This window comes from Amblyomma americanum, chromosome 7 (assembly GCF_052857255.1).
Source record: "Amblyomma americanum isolate KBUSLIRL-KWMA chromosome 7, ASM5285725v1, whole genome shotgun sequence".
Classification (NCBI taxonomy): domain Eukaryota; kingdom Metazoa; phylum Arthropoda; class Arachnida; order Ixodida; family Ixodidae; genus Amblyomma; species Amblyomma americanum.
The window spans coordinates 30,175,434-30,196,471 of NC_135503.1; the positions used below are offsets into that span (position 1 = coordinate 30,175,434).

At 47.5% G+C, this 21,038-nt stretch overlaps 1 protein-coding gene across 5 annotated transcripts in view; it reads right to left on the minus strand.

The window, feature by feature from the left end:
* The window catches only part of LOC144098769 (uncharacterized), a 413,922-nt gene that overhangs the window by 13,303 nt on the left and 379,581 nt on the right, over positions 1 to 21,038 (minus strand). For 4 of the 5 annotated variants that reach the window (XM_077631633.1, XM_077631634.1, XM_077631636.1 and 1 more), the window contains 6 exons: positions 11,946 to 16,958; positions 10,130 to 10,260; positions 8,356 to 8,472; positions 5,450 to 5,637; positions 4,501 to 4,603; positions 2,088 to 2,249 (listed from right to left, as the gene is read on the minus strand). In XM_077631633.1, coding sequence (XP_077487759.1) covers positions 2,088 to 2,249; positions 4,501 to 4,603; positions 5,450 to 5,637; positions 8,356 to 8,472; positions 10,130 to 10,260; positions 11,946 to 16,958 — 5,714 coding nt within the window. The remainder of the gene's footprint in view (positions 1 to 2,087; positions 2,250 to 4,500; positions 4,604 to 5,449; positions 5,638 to 8,355; positions 8,473 to 10,129; positions 10,261 to 11,945; positions 16,959 to 21,038) is intronic. The other variant, XM_077631635.1, reaches the window with a different exon arrangement.

The window sequence follows — 21,038 nt, forward strand, 5'->3', positions numbered from 1 at the left end:
CTCTTCCCACCAAAGGGTGCGAATGCACTGTCGCCAGGGCCCCACTGGACTATAGTTGGATACAGCTCAAGAACAAAGGGCAAACACCCTCCCAAAGGAAGCCCTTCAGCCACTGACGTTGACCATTTGACATGATGTTGCGGTTAATACTATTTCACGGAGGCACCTGCCAGTCACCTGTGATGTCACGCTAGTGGATTAACCGCGACGTCATGACAAATGGTCAACGCCATTGGCTGGTGGGCCTTCTTGTGAGGGTTTTCCCGCTTCTTTGAGTTGTATCTGACTATAGTTTGCTGAAGTGGATAGAGGAGTGAGCATGTCAAGGTAACAGCATTACTTTGTTTAGCATCAAATTCTAGCTTTCAAGAGAGTTGACATGAATAAATTAATCACATTCCCATCGTTCTGTCATTCTTACTAATGTCTGCAACAATAACATAAAAAATAATGTGGCTGCTAATACACAATTACGCAAAAAATGCTCAAATCTGCTATATTTCGTGGAATCGCAAAAAACTAGAGATTCTAGGTATAACTATCTCCTCACATTTAAATACCAAATCTCTTACGTAGTCAGCATGAGGCAGTTTCAATCCACCACCTGATTTACAGTAAAGTTAATGCCATCACAGCTGCCACCCATGCTAGGATTTTTTTGCATAGCTAACTATCTCTATCGTGCACTGTGTTCATTGCCCAGCTACAAGAAGATTACCCATAAAGTCCTCACAACACAAAACTAGGAGGGCAAGCTGGCTTATCTAAAATGAAATTTACAACCCCTATAACCTAACTTCATGTTTTCCTTTTATCTTTTCTGCTTATTGTCCTCAGACAAGAGTGGCAGTCGTAACCTTTCACAATAAACCATCACAATTTCATAAGGTTTGCAGAAAAACAAACAAAAATACTCTATCATGTGTAAATGTTTAGTAAGTGCTGTGGAGCGCTGGTATGTGGACCATTACAGGGCCATCTGCAAGAAGAATGAAGCCCACACCATCAGAACGGCACTCAGGAAAGATGGCAGAAAGGCCTGTGTCATATCAGACGCTACTGCTAAAATTTCTGCAGCAAGAATCCTGCAGTTCATTCAAGCCATCACCCTACAAAGCATAGGATAAATAGCAGACAATGTTACGAGGACAACTGTATGACTGAGCTGTTTGTACACCATTCATGACAAACCTGTCTCTCTGAAGCAAACAAATGCATTGTTCAATAGGAGCTCACTTTACAATAAGTGGGCATTCCCATCACTCAATATGTTATGAAAATTTTTGCATAAGTGCCATGAACCATATGCTCAGGCATGCACAGTAGGGGAGCAAGGGGGGCAGAGGTCCCCTTAATAGACACGGGGAAAGGGGGTGCAAATTTTGTACAATATTGTTCCCTGAGATCCAGAAGACATCAAAGGGCACAACCATGAACTTTTCCCTCTTCTTAGAAGGGGGGAAAAGTTGCACACCCTGTGTGCACAATCTTCTTCTACTGTCCTTGCAAGTCCTTTGGCACTTTGTAGAAGTGCAACCAAAGTTTTGAAGAACTGTATGGAACAGTTCTTTTGCATATCTCAAGAAAACTGGCTTGCGAAACTGATTTCCCCGTAAAGCAGCCAAAAAAGATTTGCTACTCCGCCACTAAACACGTACTGGTGGGCGAGTTGGTTCGACATTCTTGCAAAAAGGTGCCAAAAATACACGGCACACAGAGAAGAGCACACGGGACCTTTTGGTCTTACTTCCAACTACTTTGCCAGGCAGGACAAACTGAAGAATTGTGCCGGTGCTAAATTCAAGCCATCATAGTGCAGCAGATAGGTTCAGAAGGTAATTTCGAGCTTTTAAGTTCCCTCAAGAGTGCCTGAAAAGAAAGCTAACAGCACTCAACATTTAAAAATCTTCAACATCCGTGCAGGAAAGGATCTGTATTTCCTGCACTGAATATTATGTAACGTGGCCAAACAATGGAAGCATGACAGCCCAAAAATGGTGCTCACTTCTTCCTAGAGAGCAAAGACGAGAAAGGAGACATTCTAATTCCATTTCTAAACATGACAGCTCGTGACTAGTGCTGCTCACCCTTTCCTGGAGAGCGAAGCAGCGGACTTCCGTCTTCTCGAGAGTCTCGTAGGTGAGAGGCAGCATCACCTCCCCGAGGAAGTCGTTGCGGCCGAACATGTCACTGTGCCACACTGACAGCCAGAGGGTCCGTGCCTGCAGCTCACTCATCGTCACCCGGAACTACCCACATGCATGAAAAAAAGCGAGAGTTAGGGCATTTCACAAACACTGTTTTAGGATGACTGTGAGCGACACTGCTACTTTGTCTTATTTCCAACAAACTGTGAATTCCACCAGGAGTGTAATTTTGAAAAAAGGTACAGCTTCCCTAGCTTAGAGCCCAGAAACATAACTCGTTTTCCTTGGCTCATCTGGAATACATCATGATGTTTGGCACTCAAAGAACAAAACAAGTGTGGTACCTACGTCAAGATCTGCACAATGGAAGGTCATTACTAGACATAAATGCAAGCCGCTGCCGTGGCTCAGTGGTTATGGTGCGCAACTGCTAACGTGAAAGGCATAGGTTCGATCCCAGCCATGGCGGTCACATTTCAATGGAGGAGAAATGCTTGAGGCTCGTGTACCGTGCGATGTCAGTGCAAGTTAAAGAACGCCAGGCAGTTGAAATTCCCGGAGCCCTTTACTACAGCGTCCCTCAATAACCTGAGTCGCTTTGGGACGTTAAACCCCCATAAACCAAACCAAACCTTCTTTAACTGACCACATTGAGCAATATGAAGTACAGTTGCCGTCAATATGCAGGTGGTCGCTTCTGTGTCTGCTGCCCAAGACCAATAAATCAAAACAGTGCTGCGCTGTGGTAGAAATTTTTAGAGGACACTTGTCATGAACTCTTGGGACTGTCAAGTTCCATGATCAGCACTGTATGCACAGGTGAAATGAAACTCAGCTGGCCGATTTATTATGGCTGTACTTCATTCCTTTCTTCCTTTTTATAGCTCCATAAAAGCTAGCACACTTCAGTTTCAGACATTATTTCATCTGCTTTCTGTTCATATTTCAAAGCAAAAACTTGCTCCAGCTCTCACAAAACCTCAATAACTGCTAGGAAAGCTGCTTTGCCCCTATCAGGGCAGCTTGCAGGAGTGGCATTTTTTTCAGCTTACTGCATCATTGCCAAAAAAAAAAAAAAGCCCTTGCAAACCTTTGGTACTGTCCAGGAAAGCTACATGCCGCTTTCTAATGTGGCTTGCAACATTGTTCGGTCTGCTTCGTAGTTATTAATTGGCAGAAAAGTGTGTTTTTTTTTTCATCCCATGCAATGGCTCAGCATTTGCTAGAGAAGCTGCTTTTCTCGCTCGCATGGCTTGCAGGATTAATTCTCAATACCCTGATTTTTGTTTTGGACATAATATTGTTTATTGATTCACTGTTTTCCAGCCAGTGCTCTTGAAATGTTTCTTGGTAGACTTATAGAATATTGCTGTCACACAATGGAGGCAAAGCTACATAATATGCACTTCGTTGCTGTTGCATTGGGCTTTATGGTGCATATATGACCAAGGCTATCATGTGCCAAATACAGGGTTAGGAATGTTGTCTGTTTTGCTAAAGGGCAAGTCTTCAAAGACCTACAGTTTGTTTAAAACGTTTCATTCTTCTACAAACCTAACTCGTGAAAAATCACACTTTAATTTTGATTGCTAGTGTTATCTGCAACATTGTGAACCTCATGGCTAAAAGAAATCCTAACCGAAGCCCAGGTAAATGTTCAAAACTCATTTTATGCTTGGTATATGTTATCATTAAGCTGTGAACATGTGACATATTTGGGAGAAATATAGACAAACATCAACACCTTCCGTGAACAGTTTAGAATGCTTTGAGTTATTTCAGAAGCAAGTTGTTTTTATTCTGTTACTTGCTTTCACATTTACAGTGTTTGTATCAAACAACTGTTTCATGTGTGTCTGCCTGTACCTGACATACTTGCTCAACAGGTTATTGAAAACATGGCAGTGATTCTTTTGCCAGATTTGGTGAGCAGTTTTTCCATTTAGTTTTTTCCATTTCAATGAAGGCAAAACGCAAAAGACGTTCATGTGCTGTGAGATATCAGTACCGGTCAAAGCTTACCAGGCGGTCCAAGTTATTCCAGAGCACTCCACTATAGCAAAGGTTTACCAATGGCAACTCTAATTTTAATGTACATGTAATAGGGCTGCTCAGAATACTTAATTTTGTGCCTGAATGGCAGCGGTTCTGAAATTTTATTTAAGAGAAGAGTATGGCTAATGGGAAGTCCGCTGCTCATGTAGCATGAAGCCCTCCCTATGAGTGCTTCCTTTGTTGTTCTCTCGAAGGTACCAAAACCCTGCCATACAGCACACCTTTCCGCTCAGAAAAATTCTTCTTCAGGGCCAGTAATCGACTGTTAGGATGCTCAGTGTGAACAAGTACTACTTACCTTGAGGACTTCCTCAAAAACAGGGTTCAGAGTGTGCTTCTTGACTTTGGTCTTCCGTTTGCCACTTTTGGTCTTGTCTGGCAGCAGGTAGACTTTCACGTACCTGGATGTGAATTGGGAGAAAAATGCCCACTGCATTGAATGCATCTGAGAAGCTGCCAATTGTTGCCAGAAGCTACAGTGCAGAAATATTTTTTTTCATTTTCCTGAGCTACTCATATGCTTCTAATCATTTGTGACATGTTAAGGTAAGGCTTTTCATAGCATGACATCTCTTAATGTGGAGCATGCACACAACTACCTAACATTGCAATAATAATCATTACACCAAGGAAGTAATTAAAAAAAGAAAGAAGGAATTCCAGTATTTAAGTGTCCTGGAACCCATCTAGGTATCATAGCTTTGGTGTCCTTTAGCAGCTCCAATTTATTCAGCTACAAACAGCAACAGTAACATTATTTATGTCCAATTTATAGCAACATATCACTGTATGTAAATGACTGTACTGCTGTCACTGTTGCCTGCCACTGGCTCCCTGATCTTGTCACAGATCAAATTTATGGGCCTCTCTCAAGTGAGAAATTTACACAGGAAAACCATGCTCAGATCCATTTTCTCCAAGTCCAAGAAGTACACAGCTCAAATAGGACCACCACCCATATCACTCTCTCCAAGAGCGACCCATATATCTGTCCATGCCTTGTCAAGCTGCCTTTATAGCTTTTTATTGTGGATGTTCATTATAAAGATGAACTGAATGATGCATACAATTGGGCATATGCATCCTGCACATGCAATTTCCATATTCCTTAAGTACATGCCGCGTTTTTCATCCCTACTTTAAGCAAGTTTGTCTATGAGATGAAGTGCATGTTCATAAGAACAGGCAGCGAGTAAAACCTAAGCCAGCAGTTTGGAAGGCAAAAAAAAAAAAAAAGGGCTGCTTACGGGTCAGAGCGGTTACGCTTTGTGTCCACAGGCGCCAAGTTCCGGCACTCCCGTACGTGCACCTCAAGGAGCCCCGACTTGTAGTTGTAGAGGATGGAGAATAGGACCTCCCCAGTGACGGCCACCGTACCATAGCGACCGCCGCCAGCAGCACTGTACACACTTGTCATGCTCTCGCTACGCATCTGCTGTGTGCAGAAAAACAAAAACCAGCGAAACAAGGTGGAATTAATAAAATTCACGGAAAAAAACCTTTAAGAGAAACTGTACAGAAGATCATTAAAAAATTAAAGATGAAGTCAGTCTATGTGCTCAACCCTGCAACAACATACTCAAGCTGATGCACAGTATGAAAATAATGAAGTGAGATATTAATGTTGGAACTAAAGCTTGAAAAGAATATGCAAATCTATATCATTGTCAAAAGTAACTATATAATAACATAATTGCTGTGAGCAGCTTAGTGCCAGCCCATACTGTGGCAAAAAATTGGCTGTGGTTTAGCTCTGGTTAACCCTAGTTGAATTGCGAAAGCTTCGTTTACTCGGCACGTCGTCTACGCAGCGTCTCATTTCTACGCTCACGAGAACTCAAACCGGCCTCTTCCGCAGTTGAAGAGTCACTCCGGGACGTGGCACGACTTCTTCTAGCCGCATCTTCGTTACGACGCTTCTCGAGTCGTGCGGCGCGTTCTTCTGGAGTCTCTTGAGCGCGTTGTCTCTTCCTCGCTTCGTTCTGTCGTTGTTGCGCCACTTTCGCACTCTCCATAACGACTACAATACACTGAGGCGAAGCGTGTGTGTGTATATACATATATACCCCCCGCGAGGCGACATCTCGTCTCCCTCTACCCCAGCAGAGCACATCTGGTGGAGCGAGCGGCGACGGCAGTGGCGTCGACAGCGGCGCCATCTGTTGGAGCGCGGCTGCGGCATTGCTAGACAACAGCGGCTCAAGGTCGTTCGTCGGCATACGGCTGAAGTGCGCGACGAGCCGAAATGGCTTGCTGGCTGGTGTATTAAAGCTTTTGCTTTAAAACCTTGGCACTCTTATGTATGATGCTGTCATGCTTCTGTCACAGCTGCTGCAACTATATTGCTCTGTGGCCCAATTGGAAAACACTATGTGCTTCTACTGTGCATGCTGCTGGTTCAATGCTAGTGTCCAGAAACCTTTCAAGAGAAGTTCTGGCAGCTCTATAAATGTACTGATTCACAGCTTTACTAAGGAGCTCATATCGCTTCTGAAAAATTCAGTTGCCAGAACTTTGGCACCGACTGCAAGCATTTAAATGAGGCCAATGGAAACAAGTGGTCTCATGTCTGCTGTAACAGCATCTAAGTCCCAAGTCCTGTGCTAGAAAGGGGCACCATCAACACCGCATAAAACAAGTCTGCTATTCTATGACCCTCTTTTGTGCACCATGTCCTTTGGCAGAGGCCACTTTTACATTACTGTTCTTGTATTGTGTAGTGGTTACTGCTACCATCTCTGCAAAATACCACTCTAAATTGGCTTATTCCTGTGCTAAACAAGTGCAACCTGGACACAACAGTACTAGAAGATGCTTCTTGTTTAAGCAAATAAGCACATGTTTTTGCAAATAGCCTACATAAGTGAATGCCCACTCCATGACCTGTTAAAAGCTATGAACTAATGAGAGGTTATGAAGAAAGCTACAGCCATAATATGCTATGCTTTGTAGGTGCATGCTGTGTGCAAGACATTTACAAGCGCATGCTTAGTACTATCACTGTATTCCTTCCATGTTCCTTGCCAGTCAACATTCATAAATGCATCAACTGCCTGCTTCGTCTGCTGTTAAGGCTTTGCTATGTATGCAGGTGTTCACATCGGAAAGATGCGGTCTGCTATCCTAGATTTATATCCATGACCTTTTTCCTTTTTTTTTCTTTCCCTATCTTTAATACACTTATTGTTTTGGTTTATGATGCAAACTGATAACAGTGGTGTATAATCTTATGTGTCCCATGCTGCAGGCCACTGCCCTGCCAGCCCTCTTTTGGCTTAGGCAGGCCCATATATGTAATCTGCAATCCTACCAATAAAGAACATATCATTATTTCAAATGGGGAAATGCAGGTACACGGTCGCTATGGATGAGGAAGAAAGCTGACACAACCATGCATTATCTGGCACTACTTCAGAGCTGCCCTCTGACTATGACAAAGGTAACTGAAGAAACCGGTGCAAGATCTGATTATTCTGTATAAAGCGTTTAATTTATATGAACGGTCACTTATGCGTTCCACTGCTCACTGTTGGCTAAGGAAATGTCATCAGCAGCTGTACATGAGTTTGGCTCCCCTCCTCTCTTGCACTCTCTATGTGCACATGCTAAGGTGTCCTAAATGTTGGCATCTGATGTCAGCACTGCAAAGATGTAAACAGCAACATGTGCAGTTGATGCCTCTCTGCATTGATCAGAGCAGTTTCAGTTTTTAGAGCTGATAGATTGAAGGCCAACTCAAGGCAGAAGCTACCTTTCAAAGACAAGGCACTAGGAAACCAGACACTATTCAATCACCACAGGGCGTAATGTCAAATCAAAGTGTGTTGAAGCATGTTCTTTCTGCCACCAAGAGTTTAAACAAATATTATCTTTCAAGCCATATTTTACTGTAAAACAATTCTGTTGGGTGTTTTAAAGTAACAACTATTTCAGTACACCTCATACACAGCGGAGCCATACTAATGGTAACTTTTCACAGCCTCTTTGTGTTCATCTTAATGAGGGACCAGTGCATTTGTACAAAGGCAGGAGGGTGGCATGTGGTCATTGCTCAGCAAAATTTAATAAGCTGACTGAGAGCCCGAGTCTGCCTACAAACAGCAGATTGCACAATAAAGTCAGAAAAATTTGAGACGCAGGAAAAGCTACTCACGCTGACGCCAATGGAAGACAAGCTGGTCTGGCTACGACTGTAGATTCGCTCCAGTTCATCATCCCGATGGCTGCTGTCCCGATCCATGCTGTCTGCACTACTCTTGACTGATGAGCTCTGCCAGGGATGGGTTGCAGTGATAGTGTGATGAAGTGGCAGGCCACTGATAAACACTTGCACATGCTCACATAAAAAATAAGAAGAAGAATCACGTGCTCAAAGATAAGGTTTTCATGTGCTGAAAGGAGAGCAGACTGTGCCTTGAATGCTGCAATAAAATGTTGAGCGGAAACCGAAAATGCACAAGCCCACTCTTGTCTGAATCAATGTGTGCACATATTTCCACCTGCAACAAATTTATCACCATGACCAATGATAGCTGCTACTGAGCAAAGACACGTGCATGACCTTGAAACTTTGAATACAGATGTGTGTACAACAGGTCTTGTAGGCCCCTTTAATGCCACTTCCCGATCTGCTATATGACCTTCTTTCTGGGTGTCATAACCAAATTACCGCACCTGCACAGACGAAAGTTTTTTAAACTAAACTGCAGAACTGAGGAGTCGGCCTGATATAGAGAAAAGGTGGCAGAATGCCCTTACTGCTTGTAACTATGTTTGGTTAATTGCAAGCTAAAAGAAGCCCCCCATGAGAATATTAATACGTTACAGACCTCACTAAACATTTTCTAATGTGAAGGGGAGATCAAACTATAAGACTCAAGTCTAATCAAAATGCACAGTTTGATATGGAGCTGGAGCAAGGTTAAGAAAGGTAACATTATGTTACAAACATAAGTGTAGTAGTTCAGTCATGGTTCGTTTTGACCTTGCTCACCAGTAGAAAAGTTGCTATTAGCTAAACATAACTGATAAAACATACAACAGGAAACATTAGCAAAGTGTGAGCATTTGTGCTTTTGGTTCACTTTTGTCATCATGCTAACTATAAACATCTGCTTGTGACTGGTCCCTAAAGTTCTAAGAACATCTTTTCTGTCAGAGGAAACACGGCCAAGTTTGTTTGCATAACACCACATTTGAGCACAGACACATTATCATGTAATGTTCATTAACCCATTGCCTGCCAAATCAATTCCCGAAAAATGTACCAAAATTGCAAAATTTTTCGGAAATGTTTAGCAAAAATTACTATTGCACTATTGCCAAGCTTAAAACATGCGCTAAAGGCACAAAACGCTTTTCATTGATACCTACCGCCCTCCTAGTGTTGAAAATTGAATCAGCAGAATTTTCGACCGTAATTCGTCTTTGGTGGTGGGAGCAGCGCAGCATCGGGCTGGACGAGCATCACTTGTCACTAGCTATTCTGGTACAATCCCCCATGACGAGTACAGCTCAAGGTTGGTGGTTAAATGGTTAAAGCTCCTATAGCTACACTCCCAAAGACAGATGCAGATATGATTAGGAAGTCTCCAGGGATAGGATGGCCATAGTTGAAGTGGAACAAGGATAATTGGAGAGCATCATGAGAGGCACCTATCCTGCAGTTGATGTAACGCGCCCTATAGTGACGACGATGATGGCTGTTCTACTCTTTGGCCCAGCCACCTAATGCATGAGTTTTGACATACTGGCTTAGGCAACCAGCTTAAAACCCCTCCTTTGATGGGCCTTTGAAGGGTCCTGCAAAAAAACAGATCTCTGCCACAAAGTTCCCTTCAGTTTGATAAGTTTGCCCTCTGAAACCTGCACAGCGCTACCTGTGGGCACTCCAAAAATGTAGCATAGCGCACAGCTAGGACATTTACCTCCTCTGCTCCAACAATGGCAATGGTAGGCAGCAGCCGGTTCGAGTCATCACTGCCACCGGAAGAGTGTCGCGAGCGGCCTCTCAAGCGACCCCGTGGGGAAGATCGATGCGATCCACTGCTGTCGTCAGCTGCACTCGCACAATAAATGGCACAGTCACTCATGCGTGCAGCAAAGACACTACAAGCGGGTTATCACTGCATGCCATACTGCACCCCACTGTCTACTCCCGCTGGTGTGCCCATATCATAATTACAAGCAGCCGACAAGCAGTATGGGTGCCATTGACATGCACGCCCAGAAATACTCGAAGCAAAAACTGCTCAGTGGTATGTCTAAATGGAGCCATATTGCAGCATCAACACTTTCTTTGAAATCCCATATATATCCTTTCAATTTATCACAAGAAAGACAATCTTTACAGGTTCTCACAGCAAGGTGCAGGTGACCACAAATGATTTTGGAGCACAGAAGCTCTGACAAAATGTTGATTGTAAAGTATGCATTTTTGTGAGCACCCAGTTCGGTGCACCTCTTAATTTCAAACTGCATGTACAGCTTTGGAGAAAAATAGTTTTTTTTTTTTTTCAGGGACCCTGTGTTACAAAAGCTTGAGCAATCAAATGTACACAGAATACAGGTCTTCTGTAGCAGATGCTATAGGCATTATGAACTTTAAAAAAGAAATGAGGTTGTATTAAACCTGGTATAGTGACAACACAGAACCATACTCATTCAAACTAAGAAACAGAAGATGAAACGTTGCATTTTAAGTGCATATGTCCTTCATTTTACCGGCATTCTATAGCTGCTGCGCTGCTGTGCCTGCTTCTAGAAATAAAGCCAGAAAACCAATGATATGCGATTAGTAGCTCTTTGCCATGCAAATTATTAAACACCACCTGCACACAGATCTTGGAGAGGAAAGAGACACTAAGAGACCACCAAGAGACAAGTTGGTCAGCCTGTTGCAATAGCAATCACACCACCAAAGCAATCAGATAACAAAGCAATTAAGATTTATTTTGGTGTGACAGTGAAGAAAGATAAGGTATGGTTCAACTAGCAAGCTTTATGTAATTGTTACTACCAACAAGCAAATATGGCCCCTATCCAAGTCCAGCTACAGCTTCTGCTAAAGAATTAACGGAGGATTCATGCATGAAGCTGAAGTTGAGAATGATTTTTATTTGAAGCACAAAGTATGTAGCCGTGAAACTTGTACAAACCAAGCAGTGCTATTGAACTGGCTTGCAAGTCTCGAGAGAGATAAAAGGAAGAAAATGCGGTCTTATACCTTGCTAAGCTCATAGACAAGGCAACAAGAAATCATCAAGCATAAAAAAAAAATGTTTTGTCACACAATGACAAGCAGAGTGCACAGGCATGCTAGGTGAGGCTATAAAATGGTGCAAATGGGCATGCAAACAACAGGCACGGGAAACAGCACACGAGACAGCAGGACAACAGGCCGTCGGCTTACAGTGATGGAGTTAGTATGCTTGTTGCCGCAACATTCAAGCTTCGCACTGCACTGAAGAGAGTACCAAGTTTTGCTATCAGTCTCAGCACTCGCTATAAACTGAATGCTTTCACTTGTGCAATAAGACAGATAATAACATCAGCATTGAAATGTATACAAAAGGTTCCATGTAACCATGCTATTATCGACAATACAAGGCACAAAGCTGAATGGCCAGGAAATTAAATTAAGGCAATTTCAAGAGCATGAATAAAAAGATAACTAGTAACAACAATTACTGTCCCACCCATAACTTAAGTCCGAGTTTGCGATGACACAATGCCAGTTTTTACCTTTCAAGGCCGTCAGCTTGCGCAGGACACCCGAGGTAGAGAAAAATGTGGACGAAAAATGGCGCTGGCGCAGAACCATGGATGAAGAGTGTGGACTGGGCCGGTTCACCTTGGTGCGAAGACTAGACGGAAGCGTGCTGGACTTGCAGTCACTGCTGCTGTTTGCGACAAACACAGAGTCAGGAATGCTGCCAGAACTGAGTGAGTTTGAATTCCCTTTGGTCGGAGACCCAGGTGACGATCGCACAGGGCGCACAGGCTCTTCCTCCACTTCCGGAATCGTCTCGGACGACTGCACTGATTTCTGCTTCGTCAAACATCCTGACGGTGGCCTACTTCCCTGCTCATCTAGGCTTAGGACACTTTCTTCGGACGATTTGAAGGAGTAGTAACCAGTGTCACGAAATGTCTTGCCTGGGTTGCCCTCGAGATCTGCAATGTTCCCCACGGATTTAGTGCCCAGAAACTTAGAGGTGCTCCGCTCACTGTCGCTGAAGGTAGCGAGTGAAAGGTTGTTTTCGCTGCAAGACTTCTCCTTGCCACCGATCCTCTTGCTAAGACCGTCTGTGCCTTGGTTTGCCTCTGAGGGTTCGTCTTTGTCCTCAATGGCAGCCGTGTCTAAAATTGAGTGTTCAGACTTTGAAGCCCCCTTGGAATGGAAAAGCTGGAGGGATACACTTCCTGCCTTCTTGTAAGGTGCTAGACTGTCACTGCTTCTCGTAACAACCAATTTTCGCGTACCCAGGCCTCTTCGTGCCTTGATGTACAGAGATGATTCAGAGCGAGATTTGTCAGCAGATGTCTCGGTAGGAGAAACACTAGGTTCTGGCGACATACTGGCCGTTTTGGGACACACCTCAAGTACTGTCTCAACACTGCCACAGAAGTCGATGTCGGAGCCAGTGGTGAGCGTTGACGAGCTATCACACTTGGCAGCAGTACCACTAGCTATGCTATACATTCCGGGCAGTTCCAGTTTCTCCTCTACAGTGACAGCACTCAGTTTTGGGAGAACACAACTAGGTTCTAAGAATTCTAACTTTGACTGTGCTTCCTTTGTAGAAATAAGGGGAACCTCCTGGCCGGACTGTAGCCGAAGAACAGGCACCTTGAAAGGAGGCAGAATGAAGTGGTCAGATGGTTCTTCACCATCACAACATGACAGTTTCGAGAGAGAAATGTTGTCTGCCAGTGTTGCCCCAGATGACTCCAGCAGGTTGTAAAGCTCATCCATCTCATTAGACATCTCAGATTCCGTGGCAGTGTGATCTGAGTCATAGCTTGGAATGCTGATGCTTGTTGAAATGGTTTCTGATCCAGACTCTGAAGGTGTTTTGTTTTTTCCCATCTTCTTTTTTTCAGAGAGGTTTGGAGAGTCCACATCAGAGCACTCACTCGAGCCCCCGGTCAAGCCCAAGGGCTTACACCTCCTCTCACGCAGTGGAGAAGCATTGCGACTGGCGCTGACCGTATGCATCAGGGCAACAATTTGGTCCTGAATATACTCCTGAGCCTTCATATAATCATTATGGTTGTGATCTGAAATTATGGGATAAGCATTCTTCTCATCCTTGTTGGACTGCTCATCTGATAGCATTTTGAGAGACTGCATGAGCTGCCTACATATGAACATGGTCTCTTCAGAGATGGTTGAGTCATTGCTGTGACCGCTCAGGTTATCAGGTGCAAGTTTGTCATTCTCAATTGCAGTGGAAAGCTGTTTACTAGGTGAACGCCGCCCAGGCTTCTTGTGGTGACGAGGCTTGGGGGACCCTTCTTCGTCGGTGGAAGAATATGACCCAGACTCCAAGGTGTCACTACCATAGTCACTGTTGTTGCTACCAATGGTGCTGCTGCAACTGCTCTCCCCAGAGAGAGCGGCAGGAGAAACCGTCTGCATCAAACGTGTGATTTGCGACTCCAAGAGAGCCTTCCAAGGTGTGATGTTCTCATCGACCTTCTCAGTCTCGTCACTTGTGCCAGATATGTGGGCAATTACTCTGTTGACAATGTAAGCAGCTTCTTCATCTGAGTAGCAATCAGCCGATGAAGCCCGACTATGGATGCTTGCAGTGTCTTCTTCTATAGCAGGTTTCTTTGAATCCTTCATGTCATCAGTTTGTATTGCTTCACTGCTAGAGCTGGTACACATGCTTTCAATGCCTGATGTTAGCTCGTTCATAGAGTCTGACAGTGACTGGTGCATGTCACTGTTAGGTTCCAAAACAGGGGTGACAGCCATCTCATTGTCCTCACTCTCTAGGTGAGCTACATCTTTGGTAGTCGAGTCATGCAAATCCTCTGCTTTAACAGGGTCTATAATAATAACAGTACTGTCATCGGCAGTTAGTGTGGCATCAAGCTGCTCAAATGAAGCGTCTTCAGAACATTTCTCTTCCTGAATAACTGCAGGACGTTCTGCAATGTCCCCTGTTGTCTGACCTGAATGTGACTCTAGTGTCAGGTCATCCCTCTTTCTTTTAATTGTGGTGAAACCTTCATCTTCGAGAACAACTTTGACATCTGCTACTTCTTCACCATCCTCTTTCTTTTTCCTTTTAATCGTGTCGCAAGCATCCTCAACCTCAAAAACTGTGCTGTTGAGCGTAGTGTCAGCACTGCTCGGCTCAGAACCTGCCTTTTTGCCCTCATCATCACTGCTAATACCTCCGCTTTCGTCAGTAAACTCTGCATCATCAGGATAATGGAAGGTGCCTGTGCCCAACAATCCCGAGGTAAAGTACTTCTCTAACCTTGAAGATGCCAACACTTCGGGGTCTTCCTCGAGCACTTCAACATCATCAACACCCGATGTTTCAGACACTGAATCACTGAAGTCTTCGCTTGTGGCAATGGACCACCTCTTGTGTATTTCTTCAAGAGATGCATTTCCAATGGCGAAGCTGAAGTATTTTTCCAGTTCAGATGATGGATTCTTCGTGACAGGTGTCGTTGCTCTCGAGCTCTTTTCGCTTTCTTCGCAGCTCTCCTCCAGAATGGTGTGCAGAGAGTATGACAGGGGATTGCCGTATTGCATGGCGTTGAAACGCGGCATGGGTGCAATATACATAGCGTCGTCCGACGACGTCGACGCGTCGCTGAACATGTTTTCGTCCTCTTCCTCGTCACACGACGCATCGCTCGTGTCGCATGACCTGGACCCCGTACCTGCCACCGTTGGCGACTGGCCGCTCCGCGATGACTCTCCGACTTCGCGCTGTTGCTTCGGAGACCCAGCCGTAATTTCTCCGGCCGCGGCAGGGTACGCTTCGTGACATTCAAACGATTCAGTGAAGTATTTTTCCAGTGTGGACACCACCAAACCTTCGAGATCAATATCCTTTTGACGTTGCTCGAGCGCGGGAGCCGCCGTAGGCTCCACTTTCGCGTTGTCGTTGGCTAGAACAGCACTGTCGATTGTATCGCGGTCGCTCGATTTCTGTTCCGCTTCGTCGATTGCAGCAGCAGCAACACACACACTGGCCGCCGCCGCGGCGGTATCCTTCTCAGAGCAATCCGTGCCGGGTAGTTCGCAAACCGAAACACACGCGGGCACCACCTGTTGCTGCACAACACACACGGAGTCGGCGCTGCTTGCCGCGGCCTCGGCGTCGCACGGAGGCGGGCCGCAGGCGTCAGCGACCGCGCTCATCGGGGGAGTCCTGGCGGGGGCGCCGTTCTCCTCGGGCTGTCCCACTTCCCCGAGCACACCTTGGCCGCCGCCGCCGCCGGTGTTCTCCGAGTCGGCCATGTTGGCATGGGCCGCCGACACTGGTGCATTGTCCGCGGCGCTGTCCGCGCGCTCGGTTCGCGAGCCGCCATCCCCAGCTGGGACGTCCCGTTCGGGCCCGAGCGCCTCCGGGGCGCTCAAATCGACGCGGCCCTCCATGATCGCATCGTCCCGTGCGAGCGAGTCTCTCCGCAGCCACCGCCGCGGTCCCGCGATGGCGCCGTCGTCAGAGCTGCTGCTGCCCTCTCCCACTTCCGGCGCTGAGTCAACGACAGGTGGAGCAGCGGCCGGCAGGACTTCTTGGCCCGGTTCTCCTACGCTGGCCGCATCGCGCACCGCAGCGGCGGCGAGCAGATTAGCGTCGTCCTCGTCATTACGATTGTCCGGCCCGGCGAGAATAGCAACGGCGGCTGCCGCTTCTCCCTGCGCCGCCAAACTGGTTCCTTCGCGGCCGTCGTCGTCGCTGCTGCTGCTGCTGCCGGCGGCAGCCGACCGTTTGCCGCGTCGTCGTCCCATCGGGCCGGCGGCGCTGCTTTCGCCTTCCTCGCTTCTCGCCTCCTCGGGCGACCTTTGGCCGGGGTCGACCACCTGCGGCCCCGCGACGCCCAGCTCCTCTTCGGGCGCCTCCGGGCTGCCGTCCGCCTCTTCGCCGTCGGAGCAGGCGAACTCCCAGTCGGAACAGTCCTCCACGTACACGGCCCCCTCGGGCCCCACGGCCAGCCGCGAGCGCAGCAGCAGCCAGAGGCGCGACGCCACCTCCACCTCGGAGTCGTCCTCGGACTCGGACGAACTGATGAACACCAGCTTGTAGTCGTCGGGGGAGCGCTCGCGCAGCTTCACCTCGCAGTCGGACGGGTAGTCGTCGAGCGGCCACAGTCGGCTGTCGTAGCTATTCTGGCTGGCGGGACGCGAGGGCCACTGGTCCGACGCCGCCGACGAAGGCGCCGACTCGCAGCCCTTGAGCAGGTCGCGGATCCGCAGCGATCGCCTCCGCAGCTGGTCCAGGCGCCGGGAGAGCGGGGAGCAGGGCGGGCTCGGCGGCGCGTTAGTGGAAAAGGAAAGGGCATCGCCGCCTAGCGTGGGATTAGTGGTTGCGTGGCTAGCCGCGGTGGTCGCCAAATTGGCTCCGCAGCTCGGTTCGCACAGCAGATAGTCGTCAAAGGAAAGCGGGGGTGGGAGGATTGGGAACTGGGGGCTTTCGTTAGCGGGCAGGGCGTTATTAGCACAAGAGTGGTCGCCGCCGACGCCGCCTCCACAGCCGCTGCAGTCGGCGGTGTCGTCATCTGCCGGAGGAGACAGTCGTGACAGGGGCACAGATCAGCGATTCAGAGCCGCCTTTTCTAATGAGCGCAGTCTCGATAGGCACAAGTTATCACGCTTTCGAAAATAAAGCACAGAGACAGACGACACCAGGTTGGAGATCAAAACATGAAAAACCTCCGAATAATTGCTCGGCGCCCATGCCACAATATATAAAGTTAATACCTGTCGCCCCGAAGTAACAGCGGATCAGAGCAGCATTTTTTTTTCACGATAAAGAAGCAACATAAGTACATACAAATGTCAAGTCAACGTTCATGCCCATGGTTCTGCTGAAGGGTGCAAAACGCTGCTTTTCTCCGAGGCATGAACTGAATGTATAACACCCGGCAGAGAGAGTCAAAAGTACTCCCCTTCGCACGGACGTGGTGTCGAACCGTACTGTTGTTTCGACTATACATCGTAAAGCACTCATTAAAGAAGCAAGACAAGCAATCCCACTCATCTGCTGCACTCCACTTACGAGAGAAGCAGGAACCCAGTTTTAAGCCGCGAGCCGCTATTCATATCCGGCCCTGAGCGCACCGGGCCGCTTGCGACAGCGTCGGTCGAAGCACTTGACCTCCACACTGGAGGCGCGGAAGGACCTAATATAGCGCCACACAACTGCCCGTCGTAAAAGTTTTATCGGCAGCGCGCACTCGTCGTCCGTCACAAAGATCAAACACGCGACGCCGCCGACTGTAATGACACGCGGCTTAGCAAACAAGGCGACGTAAAAACGCAGACAGCTCGGCGGCCCTAACACGCGCTGCGTGAGATCCGTCGGCGGTCGGTGCCTCAGGCTGCGCAACATATTGTTATATACCGTGCTCCATGGCTCAGTTGCGCGGCCCCTATTATACACTACCCGCACAAGAACTATAATGCGCTTAACCGAAAAGTGTTGACCTCGCCGAATCGACCGACGCATATCGGCGGACACCTGAACCGCGCCGTAAGGGAAGGGATAAAGGAGGGAGTGAAAGAAGGAAGGAAGAAAGAGGTGACGCAGTGGGAGGGCTCCGCAATGATTTCGACCACCTGGGGATCTTTAACGAGCACTGACATCGCACAGCACACGGGCGCCTTTGAGTTTCAACTCCGTCGAGACGCAGCCGCCGCGGTCGGGTTCGAACCCGGGCTCAGGAATGTCCAAACACTGCATCGGCGCAGTCAGCGAAAAACAACTCTACCGGCGTCGCTGTACAGAGCAGCCGAAGGGCCGGTGAACTGCGCGAGGTTCATCGGCCTCCTGTGCTTCGCTGAGCAGTACTAACAGTACCATTGTATAGTTGATCTGTTGCTTGCTGCTTCACTCGTTCGATCTTCAAAACAAAGATGCCGCGACGGTCTATAACACCTGGCGTTGGACTCCCCAGCGTGAAAAAAACAAAAAAACAACAGGGACGCAATCCAAAAGAGAGAAAAAAAGAATGAGCTCATCCGAAGAGGAAGAACCACTCTCCAATCCGGATCGAACAAGACGTTGTTCCAGTTTCTCTCTCGTATTTTTACTTTTCTTCCCGCGCGGACAAAAGAAGGCTGTCGATACGTTCCGATTTCCAAAAACAGACGTCATTAGGCGGGATTTAAAAACAAAAGCGGCGTCCAGAAAAATAAAAAATAAAAGCACGATGGCCAAAAGAAAGAGCTACGGCCCCTCTATATATACAGGTGGCCCATTTTAGCCGCCGCTCCGCGCCTTGCGCAACGACTTGCCAGCAGGGGGGTTGCCGCGACGGGCTCCCACGGGGGCTCGGCGGTGCATGATGGCGCGCGTATAGTATATCTATGTAAACGACGCACCCCCCACTACGACGAAAGGATGGAAATGACCGCGTAACACACATTGCACACGTCAGCCGAAGGTAGTATAGCTGCATGCCCCACGCGTCCTCAATCTGCGGTGAACGGGAGCTTGCGCGGAATCCGCACAACAAACACGAGCACAAGTCTGACACGACGTCAGAACTGGGCGGGGCCTCACGCACGTTTGACCGTTCTCACGTGCTGATTAAAGAAGCGCCGATCCATCCAGCGGGATCCTGTTCCCTTTTGTTTGCCGTAACAGACCATCCATCCGATATCTATAGTTGTAGATGTAGTGGGTGCCAGACATTGAGCAACGCTTGCGCACCCGAATGTTGGTCGGGTGCCTTCACGCTTGCGTGCGCACGGCTTCCGAGCACGTTTTCCGCGCACGCTTTCCACGTTCTAAGATCCGAAGAGTTTTTATAAATCCCCCATCACTTTCACGACGCTGTTGCAAGGCAATGCATTCGGCATCACACGCTTCCGAGCGATTGCAAGCTGGACTCCGAGATGGGTTCGAAGCAAAAGGAAAACGCCGGTGGCGGCGGAGGGTGATGACGCAACCTTTTCTGGCCTGTTTTAGTCTTCGTTCCAAAGCATGCAGGAAAGGTTGCGATTGAACATAGTGTTATGAAGACGACGAAGTTGGCAGTGGCGCGGTACTGAGCGCTCTCGCGCTAGGCCAGCGACCATTAAATCTTATCTCTACCATCGTTCATCGCGACTCATTCTTCGGCTGGCCGCTGCGTAACAATATATCTGCGACCAAAAGCGCACAGTACAGTCAAACCTCGTAATAACGAACTAATGGATATAACGAAGGAACGGCGATTCCCCTTGGAAGCTCGGTACACACGGGCTATTACGAAGTTACGGCTATAACGAAGTAATCGCCGGGCCCCTTCAGCTTCGTTATAACGACGTTCAACCGTGTACAGGCGGAGGCACTTCTAAGCGCTACTCACACAGCAAAACTCGCAGCTATTTTACAGCGAAAAGCTATTTCAGGGCGCTCACTCATGCCTGCATACAGTTGTTTGCACTCCAAAATTACCCAATACAAGATGCCGCATACGTTACGAAAATCTTCAGATAGAACGCTGAGGAAGAGCGTCACTTTTTCAAATAAATCTCAGTCATTACGTGATGACCCAATAGGCACAAACTGTTGAGCGCGTGCCACGTTACGTAGCTAGTTTAAAACACAGCCGATTATCAGAAATAGAAGCTCGGAAAATAAACAAAAAAATCTGTAAATGTAAAGGCGAATTTCAACAAGCGGTCGTCGGTTCCTATCCCTCTACTAAACCCTTGGACCGAGATATATGCTGATTTCAACTCTTTTTTTTTTTTTTCAGCCAAAATGCATGCCGCGCCTGAATACACTTCCGTTCACGCGAGGAACGATTATGACACTTTTACTGAACAATATAAAAGCATAAGGAGGAAAACTGATGAAACTAACTGCTATATTGACTATTAAAAGCGCTCAGTTCAACATTCGCTCAATTTTACCGAAAGCTATATCCCGCTGCAAAATAGAGGATGCGTCGACCTGTGCAACGTCTTAGTGTTTCATTCCACTTTTCCGGACACCTTGGTGGTATCACAGAGCACGGATGAAGAGACTTGGTTTTCTTAATGCACCGAGTACGTGCTTCTCCGCGTACTCAAGCGTCCGCGAAAAAAAAGAAACACACACAACGAAGCGTCGCCGCCACAATTTTGTCTTTAATTTCCAAGGCGAAAAAAAAAAGATTTAAATGACGTGCAATTACAACCAGTCATTACCGATTTATTATGTCTCTGAAGCTCACACGCGGCCGGCGCGGTTTCCCTCGTGACAAGCAAGGGCAGAGGGTGGGTGGCCGGGTGTCAGCCGCCGGCTAAGAAAGCAGACGGAAGTCGCCTTGTTTCGGCCGTCTGCCTTGACAGGAGCGGGAAGCTGGCCTAGCTCTCGGCGTTATAACACGCATTCTTTTCACTCTGCACACGTTGCGCGTTGTCGGGCGGCTTTAATTATCCGGCTTCCCCGTCGCAATCATCACGCGACAGCCACTGAAAGTCGAGGTGTGTGTAGTCGTACACGACAAAGCGGCAGTGATCACGGGCGGCTACCCTACTTTCTAAGGCTCCTAATCACCTCGAAGAAGCATCGCATGCAAGATAGAGTTCGCGACCAGATTTAGCACAGAGAAGGAGTTTTCTGATTCTGTTTTCTGCCGATGACGACGGTGTACATTTCTTAT